Below are 17,417 nucleotides of genomic sequence, written 5' to 3' on the forward strand. Positions count from 1 at the left end.
CCCTTTGGGAACGTAAAATAGGCCTTCAGTTGGTGGCAGTATTTCCTCCTGTCAGTCTGTGTACCAGATCTAAATTGCAATCTAAAAAGCGATCCATTGCGCATCTGCTTACAGAGCCTGCCATCTGTGTAAAAGAACACTAAGGGGGTCGATTTACTAAAACTGGAGAATGCTAAATCTGGTGTAGCTCTGAATAGAAACCAATCAGCTTCCAGGTTTCTTTGTCCAAGCTCAACTGAACAAGCTGAAGTTAGAAGAAGATTGACTACCATCAGGGCTGCTGTTAGAAATCACAGAGCCCCCATACAGCCTACCTGGCAGGGCCCCCGAATATACCAAGACAATATTTTCACTAAAAATACACTCAAATAATTATTAGCAGCAGGGCCGGATTAACATAGGGGCTATTGGAGCTGCAGCACCAGGCCCCTACCATAATATAGGCCCTGGCTGGCCAGATTCTGTCACCGCTATTTTCTGTCACTTGTAAACAGAGCAGCCCGGCTGCACAGCACTCAGGGTGGACACAGAGACAGCTGCAGGGGTACAGATGTGTTATGGGCATCAGAGAAGTTTGCAGGGCTGATTGGGCGGGAGGTTTGGGAGCTCTAATCCCTCCCAGAGCAGTTTTTGACTGCCTGTTATTGGTAGAGGAGAAACAGGAGGCTTTACATTTGTCTGAGTTTTGGTATAGCTGATCTATGATTGGCTGAGCTGAGGGCAGTCTGTCACTCTGCTGCTATTTCCCCCTCCCTCTGAGTCCTCCCCCCTCCTCCCGGCAGACAGCTTCAGTGGAACGTCGGTCTCTCCTCCACATGCAGTAAGTAAATCCCGGCAGCTACTGTGTGTGGGGGTGGGGCTATGTCATGGCTTTGTGACAGGAAGAACAGGGGTGAGTTTCACAGTAACAGGCTGTTTTATATCAGAACGTGCATCCAGGCAGGGAAGAAGTTACCAAATGTAACTTTATGGGAGGGGAGAGAGAGAACTTTGTCTGTGGGAGTTTACAGTACCAAATCCATCACATAACTGTAGTTGATCCTCATGGACTCAGGTGCTGATAACCAATGAGTGCTGCTGCTGGATCCTCTCTAGTCTCCAATTATCTACTATAGCTCACACTACAGTCACAGAGGAGCACACAGGACAGATAGTCTGCTGCATTCAGAAGAAGCTAAACAGCACCTCTGCACACAACACTGTACTATAGCTGTGTATGGACTGGCTGATTAGTGGGGGTCAGTTTGTATCCAGTCCCAGAAGCCCTTAGTTCCGGCACAATGCTCCAAAGGTCCAGCAAGGTATGCCGTACCTTCAGAGCGCATGTGCCAGTGACACAACTGGCTGCATCCAGGGTACATTCTTCCAAAACAGTGCACATTTAAGAGATACTTATTTTCCCTACAAGTAAGCCTTATTATACTTACCTATTGGGCTGCCTCGGGGGGGGGGGGGGGCGAGTACCTCTGGATTACACAGAGCGGGGATCTCCTGCTTACCCTATGGCTGCTGTCATATGAAGTCCCGCATCCTGGACCTGCTCCTCCAATAGACAGCACACTGCTGAAGTCTATCATAGGAGCCGGTCCAGGAGGCAGGATTTTATATGACAGCAGCAACGCCGGGTAAGCAGGAGATCCCCGCTCTGTGTAATCCGGCAGCTCTCCTCTCTCTAATCTCCATGCACTGATCAGGCTGCATTGATGGGCACTGGTGAGCCTGCATTGATGGGCACTAATGAGGCTGCATTGATGGGCACTGATGAACCTGATCTGATTGGCACTGCTGAGGCTGCATTGGTGGGCACTGGTGAGGCTGCATTGATGGGCACTGGTGGACCTCTCTCAGCACTCCCCAGCTCCCCTATTAGTGTCCTCCAGTGCTGCTTGCAAAAAGACTGTGGAGGTGGAGCCTCTGGCTGCTAATGATCCCGCTGGGAGGATGCCTGCAGAAGTTCGTTCTGCGGGATATGTTGAGGGAGGTGAGTTGATGGGTTATGCAAGATGTTGAGACTTGTGTGCAGGGGCTTGAGGAAGGGGTTTGAGATAGAGGGAGGGTCAGTGACAGCAGCGTAGGAGCCCAGTACTAGTGCTGTACAGCTAACTTCAATTGTTCCATGCTTGGCACTGGACCAATATATTAGGACTCATTCACACCATATACTTTTATACCATCTGCACCCTTCTTCTGCACATACTACCCACCGCCATACACTCCTAGCCCCTCTCAAAAATGTACCACCCACAGTCATACACTCCACACCCCTCTCCTACACATATTACCAACCGCCATACACTCCACACCCCTCTCCTACTTGTACCAACCACAGCCATACACTCCACACCCCTCTCATACATGTACCACCCACCACCATACACTCCACACCCCTCTGCTACACGTACCACCCACAGCCATTCACTCCACACCCCTCTCCTACACTTACCACCCACCGCTATACATTCCACACCCCTCTCCTACATGTACCACCCACCGCCATACATTCCACACCCCTCTCCTACATGTACCACCCACCGCTATACACTCCACACCCCTCTCCTACTTGTACCACCCACAGCCATACACTCCACACCCCTCTCCTACATGTACCACCATACACTCCACACCCCTCTCCTACATGTACCACCCACAGCCATACACTCCACACCCCTCTCCTACATGTACCACCCACAGCCATACACTCCACACCCCTCTCCTACATGTACCACCCACCACCATACACTCCACACCCCTCTCCTACATGTACCACCCACAGCCATACACTCCACACCCCTCTCCTACATGTACCACCCACCGCCATACACTCCACACCCCTCTCCTACATGTACCACCCACAGCCATACACTCCACACCCCTCTCCTACATGTACCACCCACCACCATACACTCCACACCCCTCTCCTACATGTACCACCGACAGCCATACACTCCACACCCCTCTCCTACATGTACCACCCACCACCATACACTCCACACCCCTCTCCTACACGTACCACCCACAGCCATACACTCCACACCTCTCTTCTACATGTACCACCCACCGCCATACACTCCACACCCCTCTCCTACATGTACCACTCACCACGTACACCCTGCACCCCTCTCCTACATGTACCAGAAAGCAACGGGCCGACAGGAAGTGATCTCCCCTGGCATGACCAGTCCTGCATTCCAAATGCACCACCTGGGCCTGTAGTGGGATTAATAACGGGCACTGCGGGCCATCCTAAGGGAAGCCAGGTATTTAGCTTCTGTAATGTTATGTTAGGTCTGCACAGCTGCGCCCTTCAACCTCACCTCAGGGCGTGCCACTCACGCCCATGAAGGGCTCTTATGGAAGCCTGGGACTTCCATAGCATTGGGCCTGTTCAGCTGCACCCTTTCACCTCAGAGCGCACGCTGATGCACAGCCCTTAAAGCCCACCAAAATCCTCAGCACCAGGCCCATAATTCTCTTAATCCGGCCCTGATTAGCAGACACAAAAATAACAGTGAACTTGTGTGAATAAGCCATTTTTAATTATTTTTTTACATTTAAAAGAAAATTATAATTTATTTTAAAAATGTTTACAATTATTTTATTTTACAATTTTTTTAAACTATTTTATTACAATGTTTAATTGTTATTTTTTTTTTTTACAACTTTTTTTTTACAGGACAGGGAAGCCTGCAGTGCTGCGGGAAGGGGGGGGGGGGTGGCACAGTAAAAGGGGGGAGAGGGGGCATCAAAAGCAGGCAGAACAGGGAGGGGGATTGGAGTCGGAGAAGCAATTACAGGAATGATGCTCTGTGTCTCTCCTTGCAGTAGCTGAAAGCTGGCAGGCGTAGGAGATACTGCCTTTCAGCTGCTGCAGAGACTGTAGAGAGCCGTACAGGGCTTCCTTCTGTAATTGCCCCTCTGCCCAACTGCACCAATTCTGCGTGCTGTTGGGGCCCCCCTATGTGCCCGGGCCCCCTACAGGAGGACTGGTGCCCCCCCCCCTATCAGCGGCCCTGGCTACCATGCCCCAAGTGTAAGGGATGCTTTAGAGTAGGAGATTATTTAAACCTTAGGGACACTTTGGGGGAGAATTACTATAACTAGAGCACTCAGAATCTAGTGCCGCTGTGCATTGTAGCCAACCAGCTTCTAGCTTTAGCTTGTTCAATAAAGTTTTGACAATATAACCTTGAAACTGATTGGTTTCTAGGCAGAGCTGCACCAGATTTTGCACGCTCCCATTTTACTAAATCCCCGCTTTGTGTAGATTTGCAAATTTTACACGTCATTGGCACCAAAAAAGCCATTGCCATATGCACCAATGTACTAAAGTGTTAAAAGTAAAGAATCAATAATGAGACCCAGGCTGCTTGTATTTTCAGGAGGAGGTCAGCAGTAGCAGCCTCCATATTTCTCTCGCAGTAGGTTTCTTTTAAAACGTCAATTTTAACTACGCAAATGTATAGCTCACTAGGTTGAAGTTAAGTGAAAGCTTTAGAGCCTCAAAGGCCCCCTTCATTAATGAAAACCCATGTGGAGTGTCATTAAATATGTTTACTGGGTGGATGGATTCTGTAATTCTGATATTCCTCAACATTCCATCTAAGTCATCCATTCAAAGCATCTTGTTTACCCAGCTTTTGTTATTTTTCATTTTATTACAAAAGCACTCACTGTTGCATCTAAATGAAGGATAATCACTTTGCTCTGATTTCTGATCCTTTAAATCTGCATATATAGAGGTCGACTGTTCTGTATATGTTGTTGATTTGATTTCCAGCTAAATTACAAGTTACCAGATTAGAACCAATTCATGAGATGATATTTAATTGTGTCCCACAGGGGGAGAGAACATAACAGAGAGAGAGAGAGGAGTTATAACATGACAGTGAGCGGATTCATTGCAGAGACAGGGAGGGTAGAGGGGGGTGATTAGAACAAGGAGAGATGGAGAGCTTACAATATTGACAGCAAGAGTCACATTTATACAGGCTAGAAGGACAGCAATTGTGGGGTGAAGCTAATCTAGTGAGTCTCACACTAGATAATCAGGCTCATTTTCTTTGACGAACGGAGAATTCCTAACAATAAGCCAGGCTATCTGAGCTAGTTCCAGGGTTACAGATACTGCTGCCTTTCTTTTAAGTGTATTTCCCTTATTTGCAGCCAAGTTGGTATAATTAAACGTAAAAAATTCATGGGATCCTCATACCATACAAAAACCCAATCAGTATTGGGGATGGTAATTCCTGATAATGCAATTACCGTTTGGTCTGTTTAGACCAGGAGCCTCAGCAACTGGAACAGTTATCAAAGTAAACCAAAAATCGGAGTCCTGCATGAGCAGATCTCCAGCAGAAAAGTTGCAACTGAGGCTCAACACTGGTATTAACCACTTTAGCCCCAGAGGATTTGGCTGCTCAAAGACCAGGCCCTATTTTGGGTCGTGCGATGCTGTACCCAAATGAAATTGACGTCCTTATTTTCTCACAAACAGAGCTTTCTTTTGGTGGTATTTGATCACCTGTGCAATTTTTATTTTTTGTGCTATAAACAAAAAAAGAGCGACAATTTTGAAAAAATAACAATATTTTTCACATTTTTTTATATGAAATTCTCAAAAAAAATGTAAAAATCTAAATTTTTTTACATTTTAGGCCAATTTGTTTTCTGCTACATATTTTTGGTAAAGAAAATCATATTTTTATTGGTTTGCGCAAAAGTTATTGCGTTTACTAACTACGGGAAAGATTTATGTTATTTTTATTGTTTTTTTTTTTTTACTAGTAATGGCGGCGATCTGCAATATTTTTTGCGGGGACTGCAACATTGCGGCGGACATTTTTGACACTTTTAGGGGTACCAGTGGCATTACTACAGTAATCAGTGCTATAAATATGCACTTTTACTGTAAAAATGACACTGGCATGGCAGGGGTTAACTCTATTGGTGATCAAGGGGTTAAGTGTGTCCCTAGGGGTGTGATTCTAACTGTTAGGGGGCGTGGCTAGTGATGTAATCACAGAGACATACGATCCTACATAGCAGGATCACATAGCCTCTGTCATTACTTCAGGGAGAATGACAGACGGCTGTGTTTACATCAGCCGTCTGTCTTTCTCCCTCTCCTGTGGAAGATCGCGAGTGGCTGGCGGACATCGGAGCAGTCAGTCACACGTGCTGGCTAGGCAGGGAACGAGTGGGGGTGGGAGCGCGCCGCCGGGCAGGGGCGGTTGACTGCCGCAGTAAATAGTCGTGCGGCAGTCGGCAAGTGGTTAATATGCGAAAAAAGTTTTATTGAAAAAATCGACTAGCACATTAAATACACATGCTAAAAAAAACATTTCCAGCAGATTAAACCCTAAGACACCCAGTACAAACATACATTAAACCTTGTCAAACAATGCAGCACATAAAACGGGCACCACACTTTCACTCATACACTCCACTCAGAACCTTTGGACTCCTTGCAATTACATTCCTAAATGACAATATCCCATGTTAACTCGTAGCTTAACTTCATAGCTTTAACAAGTATTCGGTATGTCACTGATGTGTTGCAATAGAGGGTTCATAGCAAATATGCCGCTCAAACAATGCTTAAACTCTGGATACTGTCCTGGTACTAGCGCTGATAAAAGTCAAGTTCATATTCCTTTTAAGGCTTCCATATATATTATTCCACCTCTAACTGGCAAAGTCATTAGATCAGGCATGTCCAACCTGCGGCCCGGAGGCCGCATGCGGCCCGGAACCGCAGGCAATGCGGCCCACTGCCCCCTGACAACTTTATTTTTGCTGGGGAGGAAAGGAAAGTCGGGTTGGGTGCACAGCCACAGCAGCTTCCAACTGATGGTAGGCAGAAGCTGCCTCAGAGGGGAGGGGAGCATGTGCAGTGTTTTTGACTCCTACCACCATGACCACTTCAAATCACTGAAGTAGCTATGGTGTTCCTTTATTATCTCTCAGAAGAAGTAAACCTCTGTATACTGATTTCATTTCATTTGATCATCCTCTAGTTGTGTTAAATTAGTGCGGGGGCGCGGGAAGGGCGCGGCGGCATTTTATTACTTATATACCCTAACTATAGTATATATTATATATGCGGCCCGAGAAAATTTCTCTACACTCAGTGTGGCCCAGAGAAGCCAAAAGGTTGGACACTAATAGATAAATTCAGCCTTCAACATAGTGTTAAAGTCAGAGCAGAGCCATGAATAGGGGGTAAGAGTAGTCCACAATGAAAGTCCGGGTAAAGCTCATACATTCCTACCCTGGAGTATCATGGTACAGTAAGACAGTTCATGGGATCAAGATTTCAAATACTCCATTGATAGTGGTTTCAGGCTGTGGTCCAGATATCTGGGATTCTTAGCATACAGGCCTATATTTGAAAAACCCCCCTTGGTATACTGTCTTTCAGAGCCCCTCAGGTGGAGTGAAAGTCCACCGACATAGCAGAACAGATATAATGAATGCTGGGTTATAATGATACCGCAATGTTCCCACAGCCGGGCGTTCAAACCTTAATACCATAAATAATAACATGTTGTTAGATTTTTTTTACTCCAGGAGTATATAATGAGTTTGGAAATTCTAGAGAAATACTTAAATAATGCATTATAATTTAACTAAAAAAGGCTGGGGGGGTTATAATAGAGATCGACTGATTATCGGCACACCGTATATCGGGGGCTGATATGCACTTTCCCCAATATATCGGAATCAGCTCCCGAGGTTACCGATATTGCCGATATTTAGGGAAAGTGCATGTACCGGGGTGATGCCTGCAGCTAGAGGCATCACCCGGTACCGGTGTCCATAGCCGACGGTCGGCTGACTTGTAATGACAGGCGATACGGCTGAGAAGCCGCTCAGCTGTCATTACAAGGAGCAGAAAGGACGTCCACCCCACCTCCCGCCGCCTTCCATGGCTCACCCGGGCATCCTACCTCCACCGCCGCCGCCGAAGAGAAGACCCGGTGTAGCATGAAGATGTCTCCCCATAAAAGCCCGTATCCCTGCCGCAAGTGCGCATGCGCCGGTCTCCATGTAAAAAACCCGGAAGTGATGTCATGGCATCACTTCCGGGTACTCGGCGCCAAATTAAAAAAACTGACAGCATTCAAAACAGCCAAACTTGGCATTTTGAATGCTTTTCAGTGCAGAGGAGGGGTTTGGGGGTCTTTTAGACCCCCAGATCCCCCCACAAGGAGTACCTTTAGAAAAAAAAATGTTTTACATGTCTGAAAATATCGGCCGATACCGATATACGATGACCAAAATATTGGTATCGGTATCGGCATTAAAAAAACGATATTGGTCGATCACTAGTTTATAATTTAACTAAATCCATTTGATTTTAGTCAACTAGAGTTATTTTAGTCTACTAAAATGTAGTAGAGATTTTAGTAGACTAAAATATGGCTAAAACTAAAATGGCATTTTAGTCAAAAGACTATGACTAAAACTAAATCGAAATTTGACATCAAAATGAACACTGGCTGCCTTGCCAACTCTCCCTGCTTTGTAATGTTTAGGAGGGGGCTGTGTAGTAATGTTTAACATAATCTGTTCTGTTTTCAGTTCTTCAATATTAGCTGTAAAAGTGGTCAAAGATGACTCACTTTTCTTTCAATCAGCCAGTGGGCTGATCAAAAAAAACAAAAAAAACAAATGGATTCCTTCATCCACACAAGCAGGGTGGATAGAGGGATCTTTCCTGCTGGAACATTGTGTTCTGACAGCGGGACTCTCCGCTGTCATATTACTACACTGATTAGCCATGCAGGCACTAATTGACAAAAGTTTTCCAACATTCCTGTTCCAAAGAAATCAATCTAACATTCGAATTCTGCCAAATGGGGACGGCCATACATGGATCAAAATTTGTCCAGTCCCTGATGAACTAACCAAATTCCCATTTATCTATGGCCAGCTTAAATTAGATTTGTGTTAGAAAGGGTTCGAAATATAGAAACCTCCCTCCTACATTGTATGTTAATAAGGGATAATTTCGGGACAAAACATCTAAAAGATAAGAAATATTTTTAGGAATGCTATGTAAATGGGAACACATAACAAATATAAATGGGGTTTTCTCAAATTGGACTGCAAACATTTGCTTTAAGTAAATGTTAAATGCAAAGGATTGGCCAATTAAATTCTTTGATTCATTTTCAGCTCTAGACTGGAACTGAATGGCTGTTACAGAGCAATACAAATTTTTATATATAGGACCAATGATGTAAGGACTTAACTTTTGACAGCAGTATAAATTTACGAAAAAAAAAAATATCTAAACTAAATTATATATCAAGCAAAACACTTCCAGTTATAAATGTACAAACAGTTTTTATTATTGCTTGTGACAATGAACTGTACAATTTTTAAAATACCAGTCACGCATGGAGTTTAAATATAATAATAATAATAATCAGTCAAATAATAATCATTGAGGACAAAACTCCCATCCAAAAACCTGATACTATAGAGAACTTCAACTGATCAATATATAGTCCAAATACTCCAAGCTACAATGGTAGCCCACCAGAAGCCCTGAGACTATAAGTAGTTTGATCCATATTTTTTTTTAAATATATACAGCTGTGTATAGGTAATCCATTATGTCACTAGTCCCACATATAAAAACATGTATTAGGTTATATAGAGCTGTGGGTGAACTGTGTTCCCAGTTCCAATAAGTATTTATACATTTCCCATGCTTTTAATGCATCAATCCCTAACTTATTGAATTATGATATTGTTCCATGTAACATATGTCAACCAATTAGACTTAAGCTTCAGCGACATAATGTTAATTGGGTACTAAAAGCTGGTTTGTACTTTTGTGAGTTAGCTTCATATTGTTAGTCATTGTGCTAATCAAAGCCTAATGTCTTTTATTTTAATTTCATCCTTCATGCTTCCTTCATCTTCTTCTGTACTTTCAGTGGATGGATGCATACACCAGGCAGCAGGTCAACTCTTGAAGCATGAATGCGTCTCTCTTAATGGCTGTGAAACTGGACAGGCAAAAATTACATGTGGCTACCTACTTCCTGCCAGATGTGAGTATACCGTACCAGTATACATATCCTGGAAATTAGATACAATATGTTAGCTAAATCAATGTTTTCATATACACTGCCCAGCTAAAAAAAAAAAAAAAAGTCGCCACCAAAAAAAAAAAAGGTCCCACACTCTAATATTTAGTTGCAATATTTAGCTTTGATTACGGCATGCATTCGCTGTGGCATTGTTTCGATAAGCTTCTGAAATGTCACAAGATTTATTTCCATCCAGTGTTGCATTAATTTTTCACCAAATGATGGGAGAGTCGGACCTCTGCGCAAAGCCTTCTCCAGCACATCCCAAAGATTCTCAATGGGATTAAGTTCTGGACTCTGTGGTGGCCAGTCAATAGGTGAAAATTATGTCCCATGGTCCCTGAACCACTCTTTCACATTTTGAGCCCAATGAATCCTGGCTTTGTCATCTTGGAATATGCCCGTGCTATCAGGGAAGAAAAAATCCATTGATGGAATAACCTGGTCATTCAGTATATTCAGGTAGTCAGCTGATTCTTTGGGCACATGCAGTAACTATCCAATAGGATAGTTACTGCATACTTAGTTTAGTTAGTTGCTTAGTTAATTCCTGGTGGCGACTTTATTTTTGGCCGGGCAGTGTATATTTTAAGACAACACTTACATGTTAAACCTACTGGCTCTGTTCAGGTGGTTTTGCAGAGTGGCCCAAATACTCCTCTTCTCGGGTCCCTCTTCAGTGCTCCTGGCCCCTCCCTCCTGTTGAGTGCCCCCACAACAGACAGCTTGCTATAGGGGCACCCGAGCTGAGTCACAGCTCCCTGTGTATATTCAGACACGGAGCTGCAACCCGCCCCCACCCCCTCTCTTTCCCGTTTGGCTGGCTGACTTTAACAGCAGCAGGAGCCAATCACACCACACTGCTGTCTAAGCCAATGAGGAGTCCCAAGCACCTGAAACAATCTTGCAACTTTGCTGGATATAGACAAGCTTAGGTAAGTATTAGGAGGGCTGAGGGGAGCTGCTGCACATAGAAGGTTTATTTATCTTAATGCATATAATGCATTAAGATAAAAAAAAACTTCTGCCTTTACATTCCCTTTAAATTCAGAATTCTGATTTCTTCATACACAAAGTATTAGCATTTTCCCTTGTAGAGTTGCGCTTAATGTTACATTTGAAAATAAAATAAAATTTAAAATTGTGAAAAAGTCCTTCAGACAGTAAGAGCACCATCCATCACCAGAAAAAGTGCGTGATCCTGAGTGAATGCCTCCACCTTACAAAGTGCTTTCTTACCAGCCAATGGTGACCTCCTGTTATGGAAGGCCGATCTCACTTGTGGCTCAAAACCCAGCCAGGGCCTCTATCCATCCAGGGGGACTTTAAATTGAAGGTAAGGAAATCTGCCAAGAAATTAACTTTCAATCACGCATAAAATGTACAAGCCAGCTAGCTTCCTGTAGCAGCCCGTCCTGCTGCGAATTGCACGACATCAGCACGTCGCTCTACTCTGCGAGTTTCGTCACACTCTGATGTCATCCTGGGGCATAGGCAGCGTACTGACTCACCGATGACTAGCCGGAGGTGGCGAACTTGGCTAAACTTCCTCGTCCGGTTCTGCGAACAGTCACGAGATGGGTTGTCAGGGAAACGGAGAGGGGCGGAGCTGTGTTTTGATTGAGAATGGGAAGGAAAAGATTGATTGCTGCCTTCGATCCCCCTGGATGGATAGAGGCCCTGGCTGGGTTTTGAGCAACAGCGAGATCGACCTTCCGTAATAGGAGGTCACCATTAGCTGGTAAGCAAGCACTTTGTAAGGTGGAGGCATTCACTCAGGAACACACACTTTTTCAGGTGATGGATGGTGCACTTACCATCTGAAGGACTTTTTTTTATAATTTGGACTTTTCTCTTTTTTTTTGTAACATTAAGCAGAACTCTATAAGGTAATATATTTGGTGCTGTGTGTGTCTCACAGGAGAGTTGCTGCTTCATGTTGTATGGAAATAGCACACTTTTCACCTTTTGTTATTATGAAGTATTAGTACTATGCTAAAGTTAGAAAGACTACTGAGTTTACCTTTTTAAGTTTTGCTTTATGTTACTACATGAGCTAAAAAAAGGCTTTTCAGAGGGTCGAGTGGGAAGCACTGGAGCCAAACATTTGTCCTGCTACCAAGAGCCTACTACTGGGTGGTGGGTTGGTTTGAAGTCTGTATAATTTCGTACATTATGTGGGGGAGTGTATTATTAGAATGGGTGTGTAGAATGAGCTGTTTTTTGGGGGGGTTTCTTTTGAGCCTAGACACCCTGAACTCTATGTATGTAGAATTAGGAAGAGAGAAACACCAGATGCCATGTGACCATGGTTATTTGCAGAAGGGTCTATACATTAAGATTAAAAACCTTCTGTGTGCAGCAGCTCCCCTCAGCCCCCCTAATACTCACCTGAGGTCCCTCTCTGTCCAGCGATGTCCACGAGTGTCTCAGGCGTCCAGGATTCTCCCTCCTGATTGGCTGAGACACAGCAGCAGCGCCATTAGCTTCCGCTTCTGTCATTTAAACTCAGCTAGCCAATCAGGAGAGAGAGGGGCGGGGCCACAGCTCTGTGTCTGAATGGACACAGGGAGCTGTGACTTGGGTCGAGTGTCCCCATAGCAAGCTGCTTGCTGTGGGGGCACTGAACAAGAAGGAGGATCACAGAAGAGGGACCCGAGAAGAGGAGGATCAGGGCTGCTCTGTGCAAATCCACTGCACAGAGGAGGAAAGTGTAACATGTTTGTTTTTTTTTTAAAGGAAAAAAAACAAGACTTTACAATCACTTTAAGTCCACCATATACAAGTGTCATCTCATGCTAGTATCTTGCGATTGCCCTAAATATAAATAGATTAAGTTTAGTCTCCTGTCTTTCTTTCTATCTAGTACAAGTTGAACACGCTTATACCTGTAAGCTTCTCATTGGAGCTAGATGTTTTATAACACTGTGGTTTTTTAATGTTCTCTCCCTGGGATCAAGCCATCATCCCATTACAGGCTGTGATGCTTTATTGTTTGTATAATATAATTGTATGGTTTCTTGCTACCAGATGTCATTCATACAGTGGGTCCACTGGCTGAGGGAAATCCAGGGCTCAAACAGAAGGAGGATCTGAGTAACTGCTACAAGAACAGCATGTACCTGGCATCTGAGAGCAAGCTCCGCTCAGTGGTGAGATACTTGCAGTAGTTACCATTAAAGTGATCTTAAATCCTCAGTTTGCTTCACTTTCTTCAGCTGATTTAATCACTTAGGCCCCTTACACACAGGGCTGGCTCTGTTGTAGTCTGCCTGCCCAGCAGGGAATCTGACCGCTGTTCCCTGCTGAGCAAGCAGGTGGCTGGTCCGTGTCCGCTCTGCTTATGGAAAGCAGACACAAACAAAGCCTGCTCTCCTCTATGGGCGGTTGAATGTAAATGGACCGCCTGTCTGTTTAGACCCGACTGCCATTTGATCCAATCCTCCAGATGGATGGGGAACGGATCCCCATCTGTCTGTTTTTAGCGGATAGGATCAGATTAGATGTCGGCGGATTTGACACCCACCGCTCCATAGAGGAGACTGGAGGGTCCAGTCTGGTCCACCTGAAAAATCGACAGGCGAATCTGATTGGTCCACCCGTGTGAAAGGGCCCTTACTGCGTATGCAGCTTCTTTATCATTTAATCCCTCACTATGTTTCAGTTTAAGCTGGTGCCTTGACCACTTCCCTAGGTTTTTTGTTTCAGGGTGGCTACTTTCCTTTGCAACATTCTAAAGAGCCACCCTTGCATACAGTGACTAGAGCTATGTCTCTCTATTAGGGATAGACCGATATGGATTTTTTTTCAGGGCCGATACCGATATTTTGGTCACAACGTATAGGTATCGGCCGATATGGGCCGATATTTTGTACATTTAAAGTTTTGAAAAATAAGGACAATTTTTTACACAAATCTGGTACTGAACATGTTAATTTTTGTTAAATGCTTAATGGCTGGCTTGCTGGCACCCTGTGGTGGGTGGCTGGCTGGCACCCTGTGGTGGGTGGCTGGCTTGCTGGCACCCTGTGGTGGATGGCTGGCTGGCTGGCACCCTGTGGTGGGTGGCTGGCTGACTGGAACCCTGTGGAGGGTGGGTGGCTGTCACCCTGATGTAGGTGTGTGGCTGGCACAGGGGCTGTGGGAGGCTGGCTGGTACAGGGCCTGTGGGTAGCTGGGTGTCTGGCACCCTGTGGTGGGTGGGTGGCTGGCTGTCTGGCACCCTGTGGTGGGTGGCTGGCTGGCTGGCTGGCACCCTGTGGTGAGTGGGTGGCTGGCACCCTGTGGTGGGTGGGTGGCTGGCTGGCTGGAACCCTGTGGTGGGTGGCTGGCTGGCACCCTGTGGTAGGTGGGTGGCTGGTACAGGGCCTGTGGGTGGCTGGCTGTCTGGCACCCTGTGGTGGGTGGCTGGCTGTCTGGCACCCTGAGGTGGGTGGCTGGCTGGCTGGCACCCTGTGGTGAGTGGGTGGCTGGCACAGGGGCTGTGGGTGGCTGGCTGGTACAGGGCCTGTGGGTGGCTGACTGTCTGGTACAGTGCCTGTGGCTGGCAGGTACAGGGCCTGTGGGTGGCTGGCTGGCTGGTACAGGGCCTGTGGGTGGCTGGCTGGCTGGCTCGCTGGTACAGTGCCTGTGGCTGGCTGGTACAGGGCCTGTGGATGTGGGTGGCTGGCTGGCACCTGGCTGCTGTTCCAGTTCCGGGGCTGATACCGATATATCGAGGAAAGTGCATATCGGCCGCCGATAATCGGTCTATCCCTACTCTCTATACTTATGTATATCAATAGATATCAATAGATACACGCAATCCTATAGCCTAGGATGGCAAGGCACTCCCCTACTCCTTCCTCTCCCTCCTTCCCAGCTAACAGACTGGCTTGAGACTTCACCGTCCACTGTTAATTCCTGTGAAAACTGGAAGTTCAGGAAAGCAGCAAAGAGAGAGCAGGAACCAGCAGCATAGAAAGTTGTAAACTGAAAGTGCTAGGGTTAAGAATTTTCTCTAAAAGTTTACTGGTAAATGTTTATTTTTTTGTGCTCAATGTACTTAAACACTGAGGGTTTATTACAACTTTATCTGCTTGTAAAGCTCTAGATTTATAATATATACCCTTAATTAAAATTCTCTAGTACTTAGCTGCTCTACATTTCCTATTCATTCATTGTCAGGCTTAACAAATGTGTAATACTTCCATCTATTTTATACCTCCTCTTTCCTCTCACAACCCCCTCTCTTTTCTCTCCATTAATCATCGCAGACCATGAACACCTCTAGTGGTTCAATAGAAGTATTGACTATAGCCTTGCTGTATGATAATACATTTACTCTTGTTATGCTTGCTATCAAACTAAACCATGGATCACTATGACTTTTATTATTCTTCTGTTAATATTAATTGCATCTAATCAACAAAATAAATACCGTATGGCACCAATGACTAATCTTATAAATAAAGAAAAAAATAAACCTCCATTCTATCTTCTCTATATAGTGATGTAAGTGCTCTGCAGTTTGCAATTCAAAAAATAAATGTTAATGGGAAAAGGACTAAATGTTATGAGTGTTTCTGTTTTTTCGTGTAGTTTGAAGTTTGAAAATGGAAATAGATCGGCTTGATGTAAATAATTCTCTTACATGCATATTTAAAAACATCAAAAAGCCCACACATTTTGTTTAAATAAAAGAAAACGAAATAACTGAATATTTTTTTAATAATAAATTATTAAAAATGTTTTCATTAACAAATATTTATCTTTTTATAGGCTTTCCCATGTATCTCAACTGGAGTATTTGGTGAGTATGCACATAGGCGTGCGCACAGGGTGTGCCCGGTGTGCCCGGGCACACCCTAATCATCCTATGTGGAGCAGATTCCCCCTGTTTAGACCCTAAAAAATATTGTAAAAAAAATAAAATAAAAAATAATTTAAAAAATTAATAAAAAAACTACAGTCACCATCCACTGCCCTACTGACACCAATCTCTCCCTACGGACACTGTCAGTATATATACACATGCACACACACATATGTGTTTGAGCTTTGGGGTGCACACCCTAATGCCATAGGCTGCGCACACCTATGAGTATGCAGCCTGTGGTGCTTGCTTATTACAATTTTGATATTGGTGACATTAATTGTTTTTATATACCATGTTTTTTAACCAGGATACCCTTCTGAGGAGGCTGCTGATGTAGCACTGGAAACCATTAGGAGCTATCTGGAGGAAAACAAGGACAAGGTGGGTGGTCTAGATAGAAGAGGCTTAAAACGAATTTATGGCAAATAAATAATTGTGATGTCCGTTTTTTTTTATTCTCCGGAAAAGAGGAGGCAGATGAAAGCTACAGAGACATTGGGGAAATATCAGATTTATATGAACACGGCACAAAGATCACAAACAAAGACAGAAAACAGAACACATTCACTCTTGCCATGGTCTGTTCACCATGTGCAGTGACATAGTTTTTTTTTCCTTTAGAAATTTTGTAACTTCCAGTAGACGTCCTTCATTTTTTCACAAATAACACAACAAAAGGCAGACAGCATTATGAGAGCATGATCAGTTACCCATGGAAAACAAAGTAAATGCCAAGGATAAATGCCTTTAAAAAAGGAATAGGATAGCAACTGGATATTACATTTTATTTTAGACACATAGAAAATGTAAGGCGAAATAAACTGAGGTTTGTGCACACTGCATAAAGGAGTGCTGAGAAAATGAAAATGGCTATTAGTCATAAATGACCCCTTAAAGTTACACCTTTTGAAAAAAAAGTCAGCTTATTTTTTGGTTCAGTCTATTCAGTGTAGCACGACCCCCATAGGGGGCTGCTGGGTATTTGCACTTCCTCCGCACTCCCTAGACCCTGAGGTAACTCTGACCCGCTAGGCACTACAGGTTCAGACATATTGACATAATGATATTCGTGACACTCAAGTATCAGTATAGTAGTTTACTGAATTCAAGCAAAAAGGTAACAGGTATAAGTTCAACACAACTAGATTGGTAATAGCAGGTTATTATAGGATTTTGACTCTGTGTCCCAAATGTGAATATGGGGCCCTGAGACACAAAATCCCAAACAACAATATAACAGGTTATGAGTATTTATATATATATTTATATATGTATATAGCAACTACTAAAGGAATAGTGAGAGTGACTGTCAGACAATCCTATCTGGTCTGACTCCAAATCTTGAACTACCGGTATAACTCAGCAATGTCAGTTTATCGAATTAGATGTACTTTAACATGCAGATCTAAAACTATGATAATCACACTGTAACGCCTATAGGGGGCCCCCTTTAG

The 17,417-nt window shown here is 44.2% G+C and overlaps 1 protein-coding gene across 3 annotated transcripts in view; it reads left to right on the top strand.

Annotated features, from left to right (window-relative positions):
* The window catches only part of MACROD1 (mono-ADP ribosylhydrolase 1), a 1,305,057-nt gene that overhangs the window by 1,250,140 nt on the left and 37,500 nt on the right, over positions 1-17,417 (top strand). For all 3 annotated transcript variants that reach the window (XM_082270231.1, XM_082270229.1, XM_082270230.1), the window contains exons 5-8: positions 9,951-10,067; positions 13,137-13,258; positions 15,867-15,897; positions 16,271-16,344. In XM_082270231.1, the coding sequence (XP_082126357.1) occupies positions 9,951-10,067; positions 13,137-13,258; positions 15,867-15,897; positions 16,271-16,344 (344 nt within the window). The remainder of the gene's footprint in view (positions 1-9,950; positions 10,068-13,136; positions 13,259-15,866; positions 15,898-16,270; positions 16,345-17,417) is intronic.

Source organism: Pelophylax lessonae, assembly GCF_965119305.1.
Source record: "Pelophylax lessonae genome assembly, chromosome: 10".
NCBI lineage: Eukaryota > Metazoa > Chordata > Amphibia > Anura > Ranidae > Pelophylax > Pelophylax lessonae.